The sequence below is a fragment of the Ranitomeya variabilis genome, chromosome 4 (genome assembly GCF_051348905.1).
Source record: "Ranitomeya variabilis isolate aRanVar5 chromosome 4, aRanVar5.hap1, whole genome shotgun sequence".
Lineage (NCBI taxonomy): Eukaryota > Metazoa > Chordata > Amphibia > Anura > Dendrobatidae > Ranitomeya > Ranitomeya variabilis.
The window spans coordinates 584956569-584978300 of NC_135235.1; the positions used below are offsets into that span (position 1 = coordinate 584956569).

General features: G+C 44.1%; 2 protein-coding genes across 5 annotated transcripts in view; both read right to left on the reverse strand.

Moving 5' to 3' along the window:
* Positions 1-6812: 6812 nt before the first annotated feature.
* LOC143765904 (uncharacterized) lies at positions 6813-10920 on the reverse strand. Its single transcript, XM_077253090.1, has 2 exons — positions 8963-10920; positions 6813-8868 (listed from the first exon to the last, which is right to left on the reverse strand). The coding sequence occupies exons 1-2, from the start codon at positions 9918-9920 to the stop codon at positions 6845-6847; spliced, it is 2982 nt and encodes a 993-aa protein (XP_077109205.1). The 5' UTR covers positions 9921-10920; the 3' UTR covers positions 6813-6844.
* A 953-nt stretch (positions 10921-11873) lies between these two features.
* The window catches only part of C4H20orf96 (chromosome 4 C20orf96 homolog), a 47181-nt gene continuing 37322 nt past the window's right edge, over positions 11874-21732 (reverse strand). For all 4 annotated transcript variants that reach the window (XM_077253091.1, XM_077253093.1, XM_077253095.1 and 1 more), the window contains 3 exons: positions 15195-15281; positions 14381-14499; positions 11874-12846 (listed from right to left, as the gene is read on the reverse strand). In XM_077253091.1, coding sequence (XP_077109206.1) covers positions 12786-12846; positions 14381-14499; positions 15195-15281 — 267 coding nt within the window. In that variant the 3' untranslated portion in view covers positions 11874-12785. The remainder of the gene's footprint in view (positions 12847-14380; positions 14500-15194; positions 15282-21732) is intronic.

Below are 21732 nucleotides of genomic sequence, written 5' to 3' on the forward strand. Positions count from 1 at the left end.
GTAAACCTGCACCATGGGTGAGTTTATTATGCAGCGGTAAATAGAAGCACAGTGGGCATGGGAGTTCTATAAATCCCATCTACTATGCTTGTATCAGAGAACGCAGCGCAGGTGAGCTGTGGCCAAAACGCTGCTATTCCAGATCGTGGAAGTTTTGTTTCTGCAAACCTCCACCTGTATTAGGGCAGGGATCGCCAGCTGCTGTAAAACTACAACTCTCAGTATGCACTGACAAATGGCCATCTGACCTGCAGACCGGAGGGAACTTTGATCTTTAGCAGCACTTTATAGAATCTCTCTAAGGGCTGTCCCACACGTCCAGATAATTCCGGTACCGGAAACAATCGGTACCGGAATTATCCGTGTCCGTGTGCCCCTACGTTTCTGGTGTACATCAGTGTGGCACACGTGTGCCGCCCGTGTGCCCACTGGGTACCACACGCACCGTGCTGGGTACCACACGTACCAGCATCTGGTGCTGAATCCGCGATTAATATCTTCTGTGCAGCAGCGTTTGCTGCATAGAAGATGTGAATAATAGTGTTTAAAAGAAAGATCTATCTGTCCGCCGCCCTCCCACCCCCTGTGCGCCCCCCCGCTGTTCTGAAAATACTCACCCGCCTCCCTCGTTGGCTGTCGCTGCTTCCTGTCCTACTGTATGCGGTCACGTGGGGCCGCTGATTACAGTCATGAATATGCGGCTCCACCTCCCATAGGGGTGGAGCCGCCTATTCATGACTGTAAATGAGCGGCCCCACGTGACCTCATACAGTAGAAGGCGCGGCCAGGACAGGACACTGCGAGGGAGGCGGGTGAGTATTTTCAGAACAGCGCGGGGAAGCACAGGGGGTGGGAGGGCGGCGGACAGATAGATCTTTCTTTTAAACACTATTATTCACATCTTCTATGCAGCAAACGCTGCTGCACAGAAGATATGAATCGCGGCTTCAGCACCATGTGGGGGGGACAGCGCTTACTGTAGCGCTGTCTCCTGCACTGCACAGGGACTGCACACGGAGAACGTCCGTGTGCGGTCCGTGTTTTACACGGACCCATTGACTTTAATGGGTCCGTGTAATACGTGCGCTCCCACGAACACTGACATGTCTCCGTGTTTGGCACACGGAGACACGGTCCGCAAAAAATCAATGACATCTGCACAGATGCATTGATTTTAATGGGTCTACGTGTGTCAGTGTCTCCGGTACGTGAGGAAACTGTCACCTCACGTTCTGGAGCCACTGACGTGTGAAACCGGCCTAAGGGTGAGTTTCCACGGTCAGAGCTGCAGCGTCAAACACGCAGCGTTCAGATGTTCCAGCATAGTGGAGAGGATTTTTGGAAATCCCGTGTCCACTATGCGTGCAAACCCGCATCCGTCTTCCCTGCGACTACGGACATGCTGCGCGTCTTTTCAGATCGCAGCATGTCCGTACACCTTGCGGGGACGCAGCGTCCCCGCAAGGCATATCCCAGGGCGCTATGGGAGAGAACGATGATCCCGGATGTGTACAGTTAACACATCCGGCATCATCGCGTCTCAGAAAGGGGGCGGGGCTTAGCGCCGAGCGGCTTCGCCGCTGCGGCGATACCGCCGGCCATCCTGACCATGGACACATACCCTAAGGGTATGTGTCCATGTTCAGGATTGCATCAGGATTTGGTCAGGATTTTTCATCAGTATTTGTAAGCCAAAACCAGGAGTGGAACAAATAGAGCAAAAGTATAATAGAAACATATGCACCACTTCTAAAATTTATCACCCACTCCTGGTTTTGGCTTACAAATACTGATGGAAAATCCTGACCAAATCCTGAACGTGGACACATATACCCTTAGAGTGTGTCCACGTTCAGGAAACGCTGCATTTTTGACGCAGCGCTGAGCTGCAGCGTCAAAAACGCAGCGTCCAGATGTTACAGCATAGTGGAGGGGATTTAATGAAATCCCGTCTCCACTGTGCATTAAAAAACGCATGCGTTTTTCCCGCAAAAACGCACATGCGTGGCGTTTTTTCAGAACGCAGCATATTGCTACAATGAGCAAAACACCCAGGAACACCGCAGGTGACCTGCCAGTGACCTCAGGTGCATTTTTGGTCAGGTTTTTATCTGCATAAAATCCTGACCAAAGCCTGAAGCAAACCTGAACGTGGACACATACCCTAAGGGTATGTGTCCACGTTCAGGATTGCATCAGGATTTGGTCAGGATTTTCCATCAGTATTTGTAAGCCAAAACCAGGAGTGGAACAATTAGAGGAAAAATATAATAGAAACACATGCACCAATTCTGCATTTATCACCCATTCCTGGTTTTGGCTTACAAATACTGACGTAAAATCCTGACCAAATCCTGATGCAAACCTGAACGTGGACACATACCCTTAGATAATTTAGGGGACTGCTATAATTGCACAGCTTCAATGTTCAGGAGCGCACCAGTCTCCTGCCTCCCAGCTCTGTGGGGGTGGGTCGGTGACGCTTGATGGCAAATAGTTATGGCCCGCGGCATGGTTGAGCCTCTGGCCAAACTGAACGCTCCCCATTGTTACTAACAGAGGCAGCTTTGCCTATAAGGCCGGCGTCACACTGGCGTATTGCATCCGATGTGAGATCATCGGATGCGATATGCTAATGACCCTCGGCTCCTGCTCGCAGCAGAGCAGGAGCCGAGTGTCATGCGTCTGTGCTCCGATTCTCTCGCACAGGGAGGATCGGAGCACAGCTGCGGAGGAGGCAGAGAAATGAATTTCTCCATCTCCTCCATTGCTGGGGTCCGCTTATAACGCACAGCACTCGGATGATATCCGAGTGGTGTGCGCTGTCTCACTCGCACCCATAGGCTTATATGGGTGCGAGTGAGCCGGGAGTTTTCCTCAGTCCGAGACAATCGCAGCATGCTGCGATTGTCTCGGACCGAAGAAAACGGCCGACAAAAAGTCGGCTGGTGGGAGCTGCCCCATAACTTAACATTGGTCCGAGTGCAATGCGATTTTTTATCGCATTGCACTCGGCCGTTTAAAACGCCAGTGTGACGCCGGCCTTAATCTGAAGCGTGCAGGGGAACTGAAGGTGGCCAGATCAAGACATTGCCCAGATTCAGATCAGCGCTTACAAGCCCATGCTCTTTGCCTAGGTAACCAGCCACCTCTGGTAGGTATAGGTGATTAGTAATCTAGGCAACGAACTATAAACTGGGCATTAAAATCCTTACATTCCTGAGAATAGAGGATTTTTATTAAGCAATAAACACCAAAGTTGCTTGTAAAACCTTTGCAATTTTGCTCATTAATGATGTGACAACCCATTTAATGCATGCTGGATTATCCCCTTCAAGACCTTGCCCTTTTTCGGTTTTGCGTTTTCGTTTTTCGCTCCCCTCCTTCCCAGAGCCATAACTTTTTTATTTTTCTGTCAATATGGCCATGTGAGGGCTTGTTTTTTGCAGGACAAGTTGTACTTATGAACGACATCATTAGTTTTAGCATGTCATGTACTAGAAACCAAGAAATAAACTCCAAGTACGATTGCAAAAAAAGTACAATCCCACACTTGCTTTTTGTTTGGCTTTTTTTGCTAGGTTCACTAAATGCTAAAACTGACCTGCCAATTTGATTTTCCAGGTCATTACGAGTTCATAGACACCAAACATGTCTAGGTTACATTTTATCTAAGTGGTAAAAAAAATTCCAAACTTTGCTTTAAAAAAAATAAAAAAAAATTGTGCAATTTTCCGATACCCGCAGCGTCTCCATTTTTCATAATCTGGGGTCGGTTGTGGGCTTATTTTTTGCGTGCCGAGCTGTCGTTTTTAATGATGCCATTAAGGTGCAGATACGATCTTTTGATTGCATGTTATTACATTTTAATGCAATGTCATGGCGACCAAAAAAAACATAATTCTGGCGTTTCAAATTTTTTTTCTCGCTGCGCCGTTTAGCGATCAGGTTAATCCTTTTTTTTTTACTGATCGGGTGATTCTGAACGCAACGATACCAAATATGTGTAGGTTTGATTGTTTTATTTGGAATGGGGCGAAAGGGGGGTGATTTAAACTTTTATATTTTTTTTATTTTTTTCATATTTTTTTAAAACATTTTTTTTTTACTTTTGCCATGCTTCAATAGCCTGCATGGGAGGCTAGAAGCTGGCACAACTCGATCGGCTTAGCTACATAGGAGCGATTGTCAGATCGCCTCTATGTAGCAGATTTACTGCATTGCTATGAGCGCCGACCACAGGGTGGCGCTCATAGCAATTTGGCATCAACAACCATAGAGGTCTCAAGGAGACTTCAGGTTGTCATGCCGACACATCGCTGACCCACGATCATGTGACGGTGGCCGGAAGCGGTAGTTAAATGCCGCTGTCAGCGTTTGACAGTGGCATTTAACTAGTTAATAGCTGCGGGTGAATCCGCCAGCCGCTATTGCGGGCACATGTCAGCTGTTCAAAACAGCTGACATGTCCTGGCTTGGATGCGGGCTCACCGCCGAAGCCCGCATCAAAGCAGGGGATCCGACCTCCGCAGTACTAGTACGGTGGAGGTCGGTAAGGGGTTAACAGAATTTTACTTAACATAATGTTCCTTTAATCCAGGACCTATGAAATAATCTGACAGTCTATTACTGGGGTCTTTGCTTACCGGTCCCTGATGGCAAACGTCTTGGCCCTAAGTAGATAAACGTATTCATACTTTCCCCATATCTGATAGGTTATCAGACTGTGCCAGGAAAGAGCAGGAGTGAATCAGAAAGGTTGGGTACCAGTAATATGTTATTATAAATACATGGGCTGTGTTTTCATAGCACCCTCAGGAAATCCTGTAAAATTAATTTAATATCATATAACATTGAATTAGTAACAGTTAGTTTATTATTTTATATATTGAAGATGTCTTTTTCCATATTTAGTACCATTTTTATTTACTAAATTACTGGACCTGATTATGATCATTTCTTTTTAGAGCACATTTGATTCCATGGTGCTGTACAAGTGAAAAGGGTTTACATACAAAATACAAATAGAAATTACAGTGCAAAAACTAACAATGACAGAATGGAGCAAATATAGAGTACTGTGCAAAAGATTTAGGCAGATATGGACAAAATGCTGCAAAATAAAGATGCTTTCAAAAATAGAAGTGTTAAGCTGGAGTTACACTAAACGACTTACCAATGATCACGACCAGCGATACGACCTGGCCGTGATCGTTGGTTAGTCGTTGTGTGGTCGCTGGGGACCTGTCACACAGACAGCTCTCTCCAGCGACCAACGATCAGGGGAACGACTTCGGCATCGTTGAAACTGTCTTCAACGATGCCGAAGTCCCCCTGCAGCACCCGGGTAACCAGGGTAAACATCGGGTTACTAAGTGCAGGGCCGCGCTTAGTAACCCGATATTTACCCTGGTTACCATTGTAGAAGTAAAAAAAAAAAAATACCGGATTACTCACCGGTAATGCTCTTTTATAGAGCCCACGACAGCACCCACTGAGAGAGGGGATCCGCCCCTGGGAACAGGAAACCTACAGAGAGATAAAAGGGGCGGCCCCCCCTCGCTCCTCAGTTGTTTTACAGAGAATAAGGAGGAACCGCCGCCAGGTTTTTTAGTTTAACAGGTTTAGTTATATATACACATATTTACAACTTCATATCATCTTACTCTATTATATACATCTCCCTACAAGACACCACGTGCAACTAAATAAAGAAAAGGGAGGGAATCGAATGGGTGCTGTCGTGGGCTCTATAAAAGAGCATTACCGGTGAGTAATCCGGTATTTTCTATTCGCCACGACAGCACCCACTGAGAGATTTACAGAGATTATAGATTGGGTGGGTTAACTGAGCCGAGAACCGACACCCCAAAGGTTAGATCAGAAGCAGCAGATAGGTCTAGTCTATAGTGCTTATAGAAGGTATTAGGCGAAGACCAAGTTGCAGCCTTACATATAAGGTGTATTGGCACGTTCGCTCTTTCTGCCCAGGAAGTCGATACGGCCCTAGTGGAGTGTGCTCCGATATGCAGAGGAGGATCTCTTCCCTTAGATCTGTACGCCAAGATTATAGCATCCCGGATCCAGCGCGACAGTGTGCACTTTGTGACTCTGGATCCCTTGTTTTTCCCCTGGAAAGACACAAAGAGAGCCCTACTCTCCCTCCAGTCCCTAGTTCTTTCTATATAGGTTAGAATAGCTCTTTTAACGTCTAGGGTATGAAGCCTAGCTTCTTCTGGAGTCGAGTGGTTCTCATAAAAGGTAGGTAACAAGATCTCCTGAGACCTATGAAAACTAGTGGCTACCTTAGGGAGATAACATGGATCTGTTTTTAAAACTATTCTGTCAGAAGTCACTGATAGGAATGGAGGATCTACTGATAAGGCATGGAGATCACTCACCCTTCTGGCAGATACTAATGCCACTAGTAATATCGTTTTTAATGAGACATGCTTCAGAGAGGCTGTCTGAAGAGGCTCAAAAGGGCTTTGTGTCAATGCATCCAGGACTAACGTCAGATCCCACTGAGGAATCTGTGGTACCTTAATAGGTTTTGATCTCTCGCAAGCGGAAATAAACCTAGATATCCATCTATTGCCTGCAACATCAGAATTGAACAGAGCTCCTAGAGCCGAAATTTGGACCTTTAATGTGCTAACCGAGAGTCCCAAGTCCAGACCCTTCTGTAGAAATTCTAATATTGAGAATATAGGAACTTCCGAAGAGAGATGTGCAGTATGGAATTCAAGAAATTTCTTCCAAATCCTAACATAAATTCTGGTAGTGGAAGGCTTTCTACTCCTCATGAGGGTATTTATTAACCTCCTAGAGAACCCTCTAAGCTCTAGTAATTGCCTCTCAAATTCCAGACAGTCAAGTTCATTCCTTTTACTTGAGGATGTAGGAACGGCCCCTGAGATAGAAGGTCTTTGGTCTGAGGCAGAATCCAGGGGTCTGAAATTGACATCGCTCTGAGCCACGAAAACCATGGCCTCTTGGGCCAGAATGGGGCTATCAGTAGAACTCTTGCCCCTTCTTCCCTTATCTTTCTTATGACCACAGGCAGTAGATTCCATGGGGGGAATGCATAGGCTAGGTCGAATGCCCATGTTATATGGAGGGCATCGAATATGTCCGGACTGTCCTCTCTGCATAGAGAGGCGAACATCCTCACCTGACGGTTTGCTCGTGTGGAGAACAAGTCTATCTGGGGTACACCCCATTTGGCTGTTATCAACCTGAACACTTCCCTGTTGAGCATCCATTCCCCCTGATGCAGAGTGTGGCGGCTGAGGAAGTCTGCACGAAGGTTGTCTATGCCTCTGATATGTACTGCCGACAAGGATAGTAGGTGACCTTCGGCTAGCTCCATGATGTCCGAAGCAACTCCCATAAGATTTTCTGACCGAGTACCTCCTTGACGGTTCAGATAGGCCACTGCGGTTGTGTTGTCGGAGAAGACCCTTGTGTGAGAGCCTCTCAGCTGAGGGAGAAAGTGGAGCAGGGAATAAAATATAGCTTTCAACTCTTTTACATTAGAGGAATTCTCAAGCTCTGCATAAGACCAGAGACCCTGGGCTACCTGATCCTGAAAGTGTGCCCCCCAGCCATCGGGACTAGCATCCGTGGTAACATTAGAGGATGAAGTGATAACCCATAAAACTCCCTTAGATAGATTGCCCCAATCTGACCACCATGCAAGGGAGTGTATTACATCTGACGTTAGAACGACTGTGTCATCCAGCTCTCCTTCCTTCCTAATGTCTTCTTGTAATACAAATTTCTGTAGCTGTCTAGTGTGGAATTGTGCCCATTGGACTGCGGGAAGACAAGAAGTCAGGGAACCTAGTAAAGACATGGCATTCCTTAATGACATACTACGCTTACTGATGGCTATACTCACTTTATGTATTATGGTGGTCTTTTTCTCATCAGGAAGCCTACATATCTGGTCAACTGAGTCCAATAGGAGCCCCAGAAATTTCTGACATGTCACTGGCTGGAGCCTGGATTTTTCCCAGTTTATAATCCAGCCCAGTTTTTGCAAAGAAAATACTACTTCCCCCAACCTCTTCTCACACTGTAGGGAATCTTTACCTACAATCAACAGGTCATCTAGATACGGAATTACCAGTGTGTCCCTTACCCGTAGGAAGGACATTACTTCCGATAGTAACTTGGTAAAAACCCTTGGAGCCATGGATAAACCAAATGGCATAGCCCGGTATTGTAGGTGACAGACCTGCCCATCTATAACCACTGCTACCCGGAGAAATTGTTGGTGTAACTGGTGTATGGGGAGATGGTAGTAAGCATCCTTAAGATCCAATACTACCATGTAACAATTTGGAAACAAATTTTTAATAGCTGAACGAATAGATTCCATTTTAAATGTTCTGGGTTTTATAAAGGAATTTAATTTTCTCAAATTGATTATGGTTCTGAACGAGCCGTCGGGCTTAGAAATTAGAAACAGGGGGGAGTAGAAGCCCTTCCCTATCTGGGATGGTGGCACATTTATTAATACATGTTTGGATATGAGGGATTTAATTTCCGTTTCAAGGGCCTCCTGTTGAGGCCTAGATTTTAAGGATGTAAGGAAGGAATCCGGAGGTGTTTGGATGAAGTCTAAAACGAGGCCTGAAGATACTAAATTGATGGCCCATGGATTGACCGTTATTTCCTTCCATTGCTCTGCAAACTCTAGAAGTCTAGCTCCCACTGGCAGAACTGGGTCAACGGAATTTATCCGCTGGCTTAAAGGGACGTTTATTGAACAAATTTCCTTTTTGTTTAAATTCTTTATTATTATTCCACCGGTCTTTAAAGCCTCCCTTCTTGCCGAATGGTGGCTTCCTGAACGCCCTTCTGTAAGAAGGAATAAAGGGATTAGGGAACCCCTTCTTCCTTTCACCCGCCTTAGTGAGTATTTAATCTAATACTGTTCCGAAGAGGTACTCACCCTGACAGGGTATGGCACACAATTTGGACCTGGACTGGGCATCTCCTTTCCAGTTTTTTAGCCATAAGGCTCTACGAGCCGTATTAGTAAGACTGGCCGTTCTGGCCGCTAGACGGAGTGAGTCAATAGAGGCATCAGAAATAAATGCCGCAGCCCCCTTAATTAAAGGAATAGCAGAGCGCAATTTTTCCCTGGATACTCCAGTTTTGATGTTTTGGTCCAGCTGGTCGAGCCAGACTAGCATAGACCTGCTAGTAGATGTGGCTGCAATTGCAGGTTTAAAGGCAGTTACACAGGCCTCCCATGACTTTTTAAGTATTGTGTCAGATTTCCTGTCCATAGGATCTGATAAGGAACCTGCATCTTCCACTGGCAGGGAGGAACGGCGGGAGGTGGATGCCACAGCCGCATCCACTTTAGGTACTTTGGACCAAGTGGTCAAGTCCTCATCATCAAAGGGGTACCGCCTTTTACACGCGACTGGCACAAACCCCTTTTGTCCTTTACTCCATTCCCGTTTAACCAGGTCCTTGATGGCCTGATTCACCGGAAATACATGGCCTTTCTTCTGTGAAAGACCAGCAAACATAGCGTCCTGAGGTGTCTGAGGTTCTTTAGACTCTGATACCCCCATAGTACCTCTCACTGACTTAATTAGATTATTTACACTGTCTGTAGGGAAACAGACGTAATCCTCGTCATCCGAGGAGCCCGATTTCTGAGAAACGTCTGAGCTGACCTCCCCACTTTCTGCTGACGTGTCTGCTGCAGGAGAAGGCGCCTTCCTGGTTCTTTTCCCAACATTCACCGCCGGACTACCTCCCAAGGACTGAAGTTCTTCCCTTATCATGAGACGAATCTCCTTCATCCTGACCGAACTCTCCTGCTGCAAGGTGTAATCTATGCAACTCTGACATAATTTCTTAATATAGGAGTCCGGCAGGGGCTCATTACACATCGCACACTGCTTGTGCCTAGATTTCTCCGTCCGCTTACCCTATAAGATAGAAGTAGGAGAAACTACCATTAGCCCCCATAAAGCCAGCTACGCATTCACCCAGGAGTAAGGTTAAATACCGTCTGCCGGGTTGTACGATCAGCTTTCGGTGCAGAGCGGCCTGACTTTTTCACCGATTTCTCAGCGGAGTCACTCCTCTTTGAGTGTCCACTGCCTTTCCGGGCATCACCACTAGGCAGGATTAAATCCTCCAGTGGGCGCTCGATATCCTCCTGGGACGACATGTTGCGCAACCAGGAGAGCTCTAAACTGCCTTATATAGCACCGTCTGTGCCTCACAGCTGAGAAAACACTCCCCCTTTTTTTTTTTTTTTTGTACCTGACCATAGAGGAGATTAGCGATTAGTCCAGGTGTGTGGCCCGCAGTCTCCTTCTCCAGCCGCAGATGCTTGTAGTAATTACCGGCAACCGCAATGGCGCCTATAGACGAGCCCAGGCCGACCTCGCGACCCCGGAAGTTCAACCAAGCATTTCCGGGACGCCGATGCTACTGCGCATGCGCCAGCGTCTCAGCTACACGCTGGAAGACGCCCTGGTAAGCGCTGCACCTGCAGCCATGTTAGCCTCAATACTTCCACTCCGGAGGGACCAGGAGGGGAACAAACCCCCGGGGAGACGCCAGCACACAGCGGCTCCACCAGGAGTATATCCTCTTACCTGCCCAGGACCCCGGGCTGGACGAGGTAGGTGCCGCTCCGCATCATCGGTGGCCTCATACAACAGTGTCCCAGCAGGGAGACTGTTGATAGCATCAGCAGATGAGGGGTCCACAGGATCATCCCCCCGTCTCTGTTTACCCGCTCTGGAGCCCCTGCCGCTCAGCAGAGTCGTACAGGCGGCAGTCCAGGCGGGCTTTCCTCTTGATAGCAACTCCATAGAGTCTTCTCTGTGGGTTCCCGTCTAGGAACAGGAAACCAACTGAGGAGCGAGGGGGGGCCGCCCCTTTTATCTCTCTGTAGGTTTCCTGTTCCCAGGGGCGGATCCCCTCTCTCAGTGGGTGCTGTCGTGGCAAATAGAAAAGAAACACTACATACTCACATTCTGATGTCTGTCACGTCCCCCGCCGGCGTCCACAGGGTTAAAACTGCTTTCGGCAGGAGCGCTGCTTAATGCACGTGCTGCTGCCGAGAGCTTCCCTGCACTGCACAGTCAGTGCAGGGAAGCTCTCGGCAGCAGCACGTGCATTAAGCAGCGCTCTTGCCGAAAGATGTTTTAACCCTGTGGATGCCGGGGGGACGTGACAGACATCAGAATGTGAGTATGTAGTGGTTTTTTTTTTCAACTTTTACAATGGTAACCAGGGTAAATATCGGGTTAGAAAGCGCGGCCCTGTGCTTAGTAACCCGATATTTACCCTGGTTACAAGTGAACACATCGCTGGATCGGCGTCACACACGCCGATCCAGCGATGACAGCGGGTGATCAGCAACCAAAAAATGGTCCTGATCATTCCCCAACGATCTCCCAGCAGGGGCCTGATCGTTGGTCGCTGTCACACATAACGAGATCGTTAGCGGGATCGTTGCTACGTCACCAAAAGCGTGACGTTGCAACGATATCGTTAACGATATCGTTATGTGTGACTCAGCCTTTAGTAGTTTATTTCTATCAATTAACACAATGCAAAGTGAAGAAATCAAAGAGAAAGTAAATTAAACCAATATTTGGTGTGACCGCTCTTTGCCTTCATCACTTCTTCTAGGTACGCTTGTCACTTGTACACAGTTGTTGAAGGATCTCAGCAGGAAGGTTGTTCCAAACATCTTGGAGAAGTAACCACAGATCTTCTGTGGATGTCGCTTGTGTAAATCCTTCTGTCTCCTCATGTAATCCCAGACAGACTGGATGATGTGAGGTCAGGGCTCTGTGGGGCCGTATCATCACTTTCAGGACTCATTGTTCTTCTTTACACCGAAGATTGTTCTTAATGACATTGGCTGTGTGTTTGGGGACGTTGTCCTGCTACAGAATAACTTAGGAGCCAATCGGTTGCCTCCCTGATGGTATTACTTGGTGGGTAAGTTTCTGACTGTATTTCTTAGCATTCAGGACACTAAGAAATAGGGAACGTTGAAGACTGTAGACATAGTGGGCACCTAAGGAAACTTAGTGCAGCAGATGAAAGACATATCATGCTTACTTCTCAATCAGAAGATGTCCAGCAGTGCCATCATCTCAGACCTGTCAGCAACCAGCGGGACCAGCTACACCCATCTGCTGTTGGAAGAAGTGAGTCCAGAAGTGATCCACATGGAAGAAATAGGGCCAAAAAGCATAAATGTGGACATGGAAACAAGGCCCAATAATGACCCCAAACATACAGCCACTGAAAGTGTAAGGAAGAACAAGGAGTCCTGGAAGTGATGATACGGCTCCACAGAAACCTGATCTCACATCATCCAGTCTGTCTGGGATCACATACAGTAATACAATACAGTAACAATAAAAGTGGTTTTACTCAGACAGAGCCATTGGACTTCCTATCTTCCTATCTACTACCCTTGTCCACAGACCAAGAAGGTGATCTGCATAGGAGCCGGCAGCACCACCTCATAACGATTGACATACATTGCAATTCTGTAACATAGGAAACTGTCTTTGGTCTTGTACATTTTAATAACCACTGATTTATAGAAATGGATATCATATGGACGACAATAAAGAGGAAAAATGTTATGTTTTTTCTGGCTGAAAATCAGACGATTTTTTTTCTATGCCTGTGTGAATTTAGCCTTAGCCTAAGAAGTAACTGTGAGAGACGGATGTAAGGGATTTAATTTTACAGACTGTGTCCTGCACCAGGCACTAGATATACATGGGCTGGTTCAGGGGAATATCCAGGACCACATCTTCATCAGCCGGACACCTACAGGAAAGTGAGAGGATCTTAATCAATATTCGCTTTATGAATGGATCTAGTATTAGAACGACACAATGAAGTCATCATGCAAGGCTTCCTTTTTTCTATGCCACTTTTGGTCTCAAAAAGTTACAAAATTACTTACAAATGGCATTCCACAAAAGTGTACACTTTTCTTAAAATCATGTGGGTCTTATCGAAAGCATTTATCACTGCACAAAAATGTACTAAATTAAATGCCTCATAGTAAGTTGTATATGATGCGCCAGCGCTGGAAAAATTGCCCCCTTTTTGTCAAGGATGCTTCTGCCTTCTATAACTTTAAACTTTCAGTGATTACATTTCCTACCACTCATGATCAATTATTGCCCCAATTCATCAAGAGGGGCAATGTGTCCGCCAGCCTTGATGAAATGTAGACTGGAGAAATTCATTAAAAACTTTCATCTTTTTATAATTTTCAGCATTTTCCTTTGGGGACTTTGTCACCAAACCTGAAAGGTTTCCTGGTCCCGGCAAAGTAAGTGAAAATCCTGAAGTCTCATGCACACGTTGCTTTATTTTTGCAGATTTGGTGTTAATTCTTTCAGCATTGTTTCATACTAATAAATGAGGAAAAATCTGCACCAAAACGTATTTAAAAAAACGCATCATAAACGCACCTATATATGCAGTGTTTTTTGCCAATTAATGCAGAGATGGTGCAGAGACTTCTGCACCAAATACTTAATGTGTGCACATAGTGTAAATTATGATGAATTTCTCAGCACCGCCGCCTCCAGGATAAGCTCTGCAAGCTTAAAAACAAAATTCACTACATTTGAGTTGAGTAATACATTTTGCAACATTTCAAAACAATTTTATACCAGAATTATGGAGAAAACTGATGAATGAATCGGCCACTTTGTATTTTCTCCCTTTGTACATCCTGAATGAGCTGCCCTCCATAATAACTATAAATGCTTTCCCCGTCTCTTTTGTCTGCCATATGCAGCACACCCTTCACCTTGCTGCCCCTCTGGTTCACACTGAGACAAGACAGGGGCGGTCAGACGAATGTGGGATCCAGGAGCAGATCTCTGAGGGATTTGTGTCAGATCCTGCAGAACAGCTACTGAGGTAAAGGACAGGGGGACAAAAATTTATAAAAAAGACTTTCTCCCTCTCCCCTTTCTTAGATCTCCTTGGCAGCCAATTAGAATAACTCTCATCCATGTCAATGTTCAAAGACCAGATTTACTCAATCTCTGCCTATGAGGTGTAAAAAAAATGATGGGGACGACCTGTTTGCTGGAGATACATGTGCCATTTTCATAAATTAATGGAGAAGAGGAGGAACCTTCTGCATGGTCATAATCTTACCTTATATACACTTCCTCCGTTTCACCTCTGAGATTGGCAGAATTTAAACATACAGTTTTCATGCATTTTTTAGAGGGTATAAGTCATCTTTTTATTATTTTTGCACAAAAAATGGATGAAAAATACTGTACCAAAAAAATGTATGTGTGCATTGATCTTATGCATACAGTGCACTCACTTAGGCCTATTAAGCAGGAGATCTCTGCACAGTCTGTCCGTCTCCTCGTTCCATGACTTACGAAGAGATTCTCCAGTTTCCAGCAGCTGCTTAATGTCATCCTGAAGTCCCGGTATTATCTGAGGGAAGAGATTGATAGAGGTAAAGCTGAAGATACAAAAGAATATCTCCTCTGCAAAAGAAAAAAAAACCTTTTATTTATTATCTATGGGTTCAAAACTAAGACTAAATGGATATTGCATATCATTATTGGCATGTAAAGCTGGACGGGAGGACTCCAGACATTTCTTTCACTGTTCGTATTAAATGTTTGCACCATGATCAATGTTGTCAAACATTTCTTGTCTTAGGGTACCGTCACACAGTGCCATTTTCATCGCTACGACGGCACGATTCGTGACGTTCTAGCGATATCGTTACGATATCGTAGTGTCTGACACGCTACTGCGATCCGGAACCCCGCTGAGAATCGTACGTCGTAGCGGATCGTTTGAAACTTTCTTTCGTCGTCTAGTGTCCCACTGTGGCGGCATGATTGCATCGTGTGACACAGGTTGTATACGATGTGCGCACAGTAACCAACGGCTTCTACATCGCAAATACGTCATGAAATTATCGCTCCAGCGCCGTGTATTGCAACGTGTGACCGCAGTCTACGACGCTGGAGCGATAATCATACGACGCTGCAACGTCACGAATCGTGCCGTCGTAGCGATGAAAATGGCACTGTGTGACAGTACCCTTATGTAGAATGAACCATCGAACTGTAACACTGAGATCAGATGACACCAATTACCATGAGCGGGACAGTCACCTGATGATACGCTTTAATTTCACTCCTCATCTCCTGGTTTTGAAGACACATCCTCTTCACTGACAGAGGTAGAGACTCCAGATTTTGCTGGGAATAACAACAAAAAAGTTACAGAATATTTTCTAGTGTGCAAATCAGGAGCAAATATACTGACCAGACACTGAACAAGAGGGAATTGCTATGAGATCAAGATAAAACATGCTGACCAGACATGGAACAAGCAGAAGTTGCTAGGAAATCAAGAGACAATATGCTGACCAGACACTGAACAAGCAGGAGTTACTAGGAAATCAAGACAAAACATGCTGACCAGACACTGAACAAGAAGGAGTTGCTAGGAAATCAAGATAAAATATACTGAGCAGACACTGAACAAGCAGGAGTTGCTAGGAAATCAAGATAAAATATGCTGAGCAGACACTAAACAAGCAGGAGTTACTAGGAAATCAAGATACAACATGCTGACCAGACACTGAACAAGGAGTTGCTAGGAAATCAAGATAAAATATACTGACCAGACACTGAACAAGCAGGAGTTGCTAGGAAATCAAGATAAAATATACTGAGCAGACACTGAACAAGCAGGAGTTGCTAGGAAATCAAGATAAAATATACTGAGCAGACACTGAACAAGCAGGAGTTACTAGGAAATCAAAAGAAAACATGCTGACCAGACACTGAACAAGGAGTTACTAGGAAATCAAGATAAAACATGCTGACCAGACACTGAACAAGCAAGAGTTGCTAGGAAATCAAGATAAAACATACTGAGCAGATACCGAACAAGCAGGAGTTGCTAGGAAATCAAGATAAAACATGCTGACCAGACACTGAACAAGCAGGAGTTCCTAGGAAATCAAGATAAAATATACTGAGCAGACACTAAACAAGCAGGAGTAACTAGGAAATCAAGATAAAACATGCTGACCAGACACTGAACAAGCAAGAGTTGCTAGGAAATCAAGATAAAATATACTAAGCAGACACTGGACAAGCAGGAGTTGCTAGGAAATCAAGATAAAATATGCTGACCAAATACTGAACAAGCAGGAGTTGCAATAAGATCAAGAAAAAATATACTGAGCAGACACTGAACAAGCAGGGGTTGCTAGGAAATCAAGATAAAACATGCTGACCAGACACTGAACAAGCAGGAGTTGCTAGGAAATCAAGATAAAATATACTGAGCAGACACCGAACAAGCAGGAGTTGCTAGGAAATCAAGATAAAATATGCTGAGCAGACACTAAACAAGCAGGAGTTACTAGGAAATCAAGATACAACATGCTGACCAGACACTGAACAAGGAGTTGCTAGGAAATCAAGATAAAATATACTGACCAGACACTGAACAAGCAGGAGTTGCTAGGAAATCAAGATAAAATATACTGAGCAGACACTGAACAAGCAGGAGTTGCTAGGAAATCAAGATAAAATATACTGAGCAGACACTAAACAAGCAGGAGTTACTAGGAAATCAAAAGAAAACATGCTGACCAGACACTGAACAAGGAGTTACTAGGAAATCAAGATAAAACATGCTGACCAGACACTGAACAAGCAAGAGTTGCTAGGAAATCAAGATAAAACATACTGAGCAGATACCGAACAAGCAGGAGTTGCTAGGAAATCAAGATAAAACATGCTGACCAGACACTGAACAAGCAGGAGTTCCTAGGAAATCAAGATAAAATATACTGAGCAGACACTAAACAAGCAGGAGTAACTAGGAAATCAAGATAAAACATGCTGACCAGACACTGAACAAGCAAGAGTTGCTAGGAAATCAAGATAAAATATACTAAGCAGACACTGGACAAGCAGGAGTTGCTAGGAAATCAAGATAAAATATGCTGACCAAATACTGAACAAGCAGGAGTTGCAATAAGATCAAGAAAAAATATACTGAGCAGACACTGAACAAGCAGGAGTTGCTAGGAAATCAAGATAAAACATGCTGACCAGACACTGAACAAGCAGGAGTTGCTAGGAAATCAAGATAAAATATACTGAGCAGACACCGAACAAGCAGGAGTTGCTAAGAAACCAAGCTAAAATATACTGAGCAGACACTAAACAAGCAGGAGTTGCTAGGAAATCAAGATAAAATATACTAAGCAGACACTGAACATGCAGGAGTTGCTAGGAAATCAAGATAAAATATACTGATCAGACACTAAACAAGTAGGAGTTGCTAGGAAATCAAGATAAAACATGCTGACCAGACACTGAACAAGCAGGAGTTGCTAGGAAATCAAGATAAAATATACTGAGCAGACACTGAACAAGCAGGAGTTGCTAGGAAATCAAGATAAAATATACTGAGCAGACACCGAACAAGCAGGAGTTGCTAGGAAATCAAGATAAAATATACTGAGCAGACACTGAACAAGCAGGAGTTGCTAGGAAATCAAGATAAAACATGCTGACCAGACACTGAACAAGAAGGAGTTGCTAGGAAATCAAGATAAAATATACTGAGCAGACACTGAACAAGCAGGAGTTACTAGGAAATCAAGATAAAACATGCTGACCAGACACTGAACAAGCAAGAGTTGCTAGGAAATCAGGATAAAATATACTGAGCAGACACTAAACAAGCAGGAGTTACTAGGAAATCAAGATAAAATATGCTGAGCAGACACTAAACAAGCAGGAGTTACTCGGAAATCAAGAGAAAACATGCTGACCAGACACTGAACAAGGAGTTGCTAGGAAATCAAGATAAAACATACTGAGCAGATACCGAACAAGCAGGATTTGCCAGGAAATCAAGATAAAACATGCTGACCAGACACTGAACAAGCAAGAGTTGCTAGGAAATCAAGATAAAATATGCTGACCAAATACTGAACAAGCAGGAGTTGCAATAAGATCAAGAAAAAATATACTGAGCAGACACTGAACAAGCAGGAGTTGCTAGGAAATCAAGATAAAATATACTGAGCAGACACCGAACAAGCAGGAGTTGCTAAGAAACCAAGCTAAAATATACTGAGCAGACACTAAACAAGCAGGAGTTGCTAGGAAATCAAGATAAAATATACTAAGCAGACACTGAACATGCAGGAGTTGCTAGGAAATCAAGATAAAATATACTGATCAGACACTAAACAAGTAGGAGTTGCTAGGAAATCAAGATAAAACATGCTGACCAGACACTGAACAAGCAGGAGTTGCTAGGAAATCAAGATAAAATATACTGAGCAGACACCGAACAAGCAGGAGTTGCTAAGAAACCAAGCTAAAATATACTGAGCAGACACTAAACAAGCAGGAGTTGCTAGGAAATCAAGATAAAATATACTAAGCAGACACTGAACATGCAGGAGTTGCTAGGAAATCAAGATAAAATATACTGATCAGACACTAAACAAGTAGGAGTTGCTAGGAAATCAAGATAAAACATGCTGACCAGACACTGAACAAGCAGGAGTTGCTAGGAAATCAAGATAAAATATACTGAGCAGACACTGAACAAGCAGGAGTTGCTAGGAAATCAAGATAAAATATACTGAGCAGACACTGAACAAGCAGGAGTTGCTAGGAAATCAAGATAAAACATGCTGACCAGACACTGAACAAGCAGGAGTTGCTAGGAAATCAAGATAAAATATACTGAGCAGACACTGAACAAGCAGGAGTTGCTAGGAAATCAAGATAAAATATACTGAGCAGACACTGAACAAGCAGGAGTTGCTAGGAAATCAAGATAAAACATGCTGACCAGACACTGAACAAGAAGGAGTTGCTAGGAAATCAAGATAAAATATACTGAGCAGACACCGAACAAGCAGGAGTTGCTAGGAAATCAAGATAAAATATACTGAGCAGACACTGAACAAGCAGGAGTTGCTAGGAAATCAAGATAAAATATACTGATCAGACACTGAACATGCAGGAGTTGCTAGGAAACCAAGATAAAATATACTGAGCAGACACTGAACAAGCAGGAGTTGCTAGGAAATCAAGATAAAATATACTGATCAGACACTGAACATGCAGGAGTTGCTAGGAAACCAAGCTAAAATATACTGAGCAGACACTGAACAAGCAGGAGTTGCTAGGAAATCAAGATAAAACATGCTGACCAGACACTGAACAAGCAGCTACTATAATAATAATAATAATAATAATTTTATTTATATAGCGCCAACATATTCCGCAGCGCTTTACAAATTGATAAGTCTTATAGGGTTTGTCTACCCCCTAATAAAATTTTTTATATATATATATATATATATATATACTAGACTGTGGCCCGATTCTAACGCATCGGGTATTCTAGAATATGCATGTCCCCGTAGTATATGGACAATGATGATTCCAGAATTCGCGGCAGACTGTGCCCGTCGCTGATTGGTCGAGGCAACCTTTATGACATCATCGTCGCCATGGCAACCATTATGACATCTACGTCGATACTGTGCCCGTCGCTGATTGGTCGAGGCCTGGCGGCCTCGACCAATCAGAGACTTGGGATTTCCATTGTGACATCATCGTCGCCATGCTGTGCCCGTCGCTGATTGGTCGAGGCCTGGCGGCCTCGACCAATCAGAGACGCGGGATTTCCAGGACAGACAGACAGACAGACAGACAGACAGAAAGACAGACAGACAGACAGACAGACAGAAAGACAGACAGACAGACAGACAGACAGACGGAAAAACCCTTAGACAATTATATATATAGATATATATATATATATATATATATATAGATGAAAAAAAAAGAAAGACAGCACAAAAATATAGAAAAAAAAGGGCTTTAATGCCTGAACGGCGTGGCGACGTTTCGGATATCTTTATCCTTTTTCAAGCTTGAAAAAGGATAAAGATATCCGAAACGTCGCCACGCCGTTCAGGCATTAAAGCCCTTTTTTCTATATTTTTGTGCTGTCTTTCTTTTTTTTTTCATCTATTACCGGAGACCATTTTAACAGTGATTGGGAAGGCGCTGCACTACAATTTGGTAATATAAGATGCTGTTCCAATTTTGATCTATATATATATATATATATATATATATATATATATAAATAATGTGTATATTCACTTACCCATGCCGCCTCGCACCTCTCCTAGCGCTGCCCTGCTCCCTGCCAGTTTCTTTTTATCTTTTTCTATCCATATAGACGTGTGACTTAGTCACCGTTGAGGTTGGTGGTTGCAGCGGTCACGTGGTCATCTTCACTGACAGAAGAAGTACAGATTCAGGCCAGGTACCTGAGCAATGCTAGGAGAAGTGCGGCAGCGTTGTATTTATATGTTGTGTCGTCCACTAGACTTACCCTTGTCTGAGCGTGACACCTGAATTCAGGAGAATTATGAGTGCAGCTCAGGATGCAATCAAAGAATAATACGTGATGTAACCCAAGATCAGAACAGGAAAAGTCATTGAAAGTGTTTGTAAAGTTATACTCAACAATATAGAAAGATTATATTGAGACGCAAACTGTCAAATCCCATCTGCAAAATGGTAAATATTTAATAAGAACCCATCACTGAGTGGTGTCCAGCAATACAAAGCTTGGGGTCACCTTATTTTCTCTATTATTTCCCCACACACCTTCACTGCTTGGCGGAGAGGATTTCCCGTATAATGGCCATGTAGGATTACCTATATGTCACATTACTGGCTGAGAAGCTACACATGAGCAGACACTATATAGCAATTTAGGAGAAGTGATGACCTCCCTCCGGCCTAGAGTAGAGGCGCTGTATTTACTTCTGTATGCACAGCTCCATTCGGAGGTATATTTGTAGTATCATATAGTGATAATCATGTAATAGATCACAATGAAATGCCCATAACTGGTGAACCGCTATCATGTATGGAAATAGTTCTAATAATGTGTATGTGTTTTCATGTATTCACCTCCCATGTATCTATGTATATAGCTGAGAAATTGTCATCTTCTGCAATCTCGCCCCTATGGGGTGTCAGTTTGTATTGCAGTGCAAAAGGCAATGGCGTATCAGTGAGCGGCGGTAAACTTTACTGACCAATTGAGAGAAATGATTTGGCTCCTTTTTTGGAGTCTTTCTGGAAGATTTACACAAGGGAAGAATGCAGCTTAAAGAACAGACTCAGCACGGACCCAGCATGGTGCATGCCAGACATAGCTCCAGGAACAGAGGAAAACCCCTGATATCAGCAGCGACAACAGAGTCTTTCCTGTCGTGTTGGGAACTCCAGTGCTTTTCTAGAAATCCATCACCGAACCCCCGATATTTAGGAATCAAACACGACACATACTATCATAGTGATTATACTGCCTATACAACGCTAGGATCCGTCCATATCCCCCTTAATCAAGAGATGTGTCAAGCTGCATTGATGTAGGAATATATGTATATGAAGTAGATATAATGTCTACACACCCCTGGTCACACATACCACAAAGAATCATTTCACAACTTAAAATGTCATCCATCTGTACAAATCCATTGAGAAACAAACTGAAATCATTTTGAGGGGTAACCTAAAAATAACAAAAGTAAAATAAAGATGTGGCATAAATGTGAACACCCGCTTA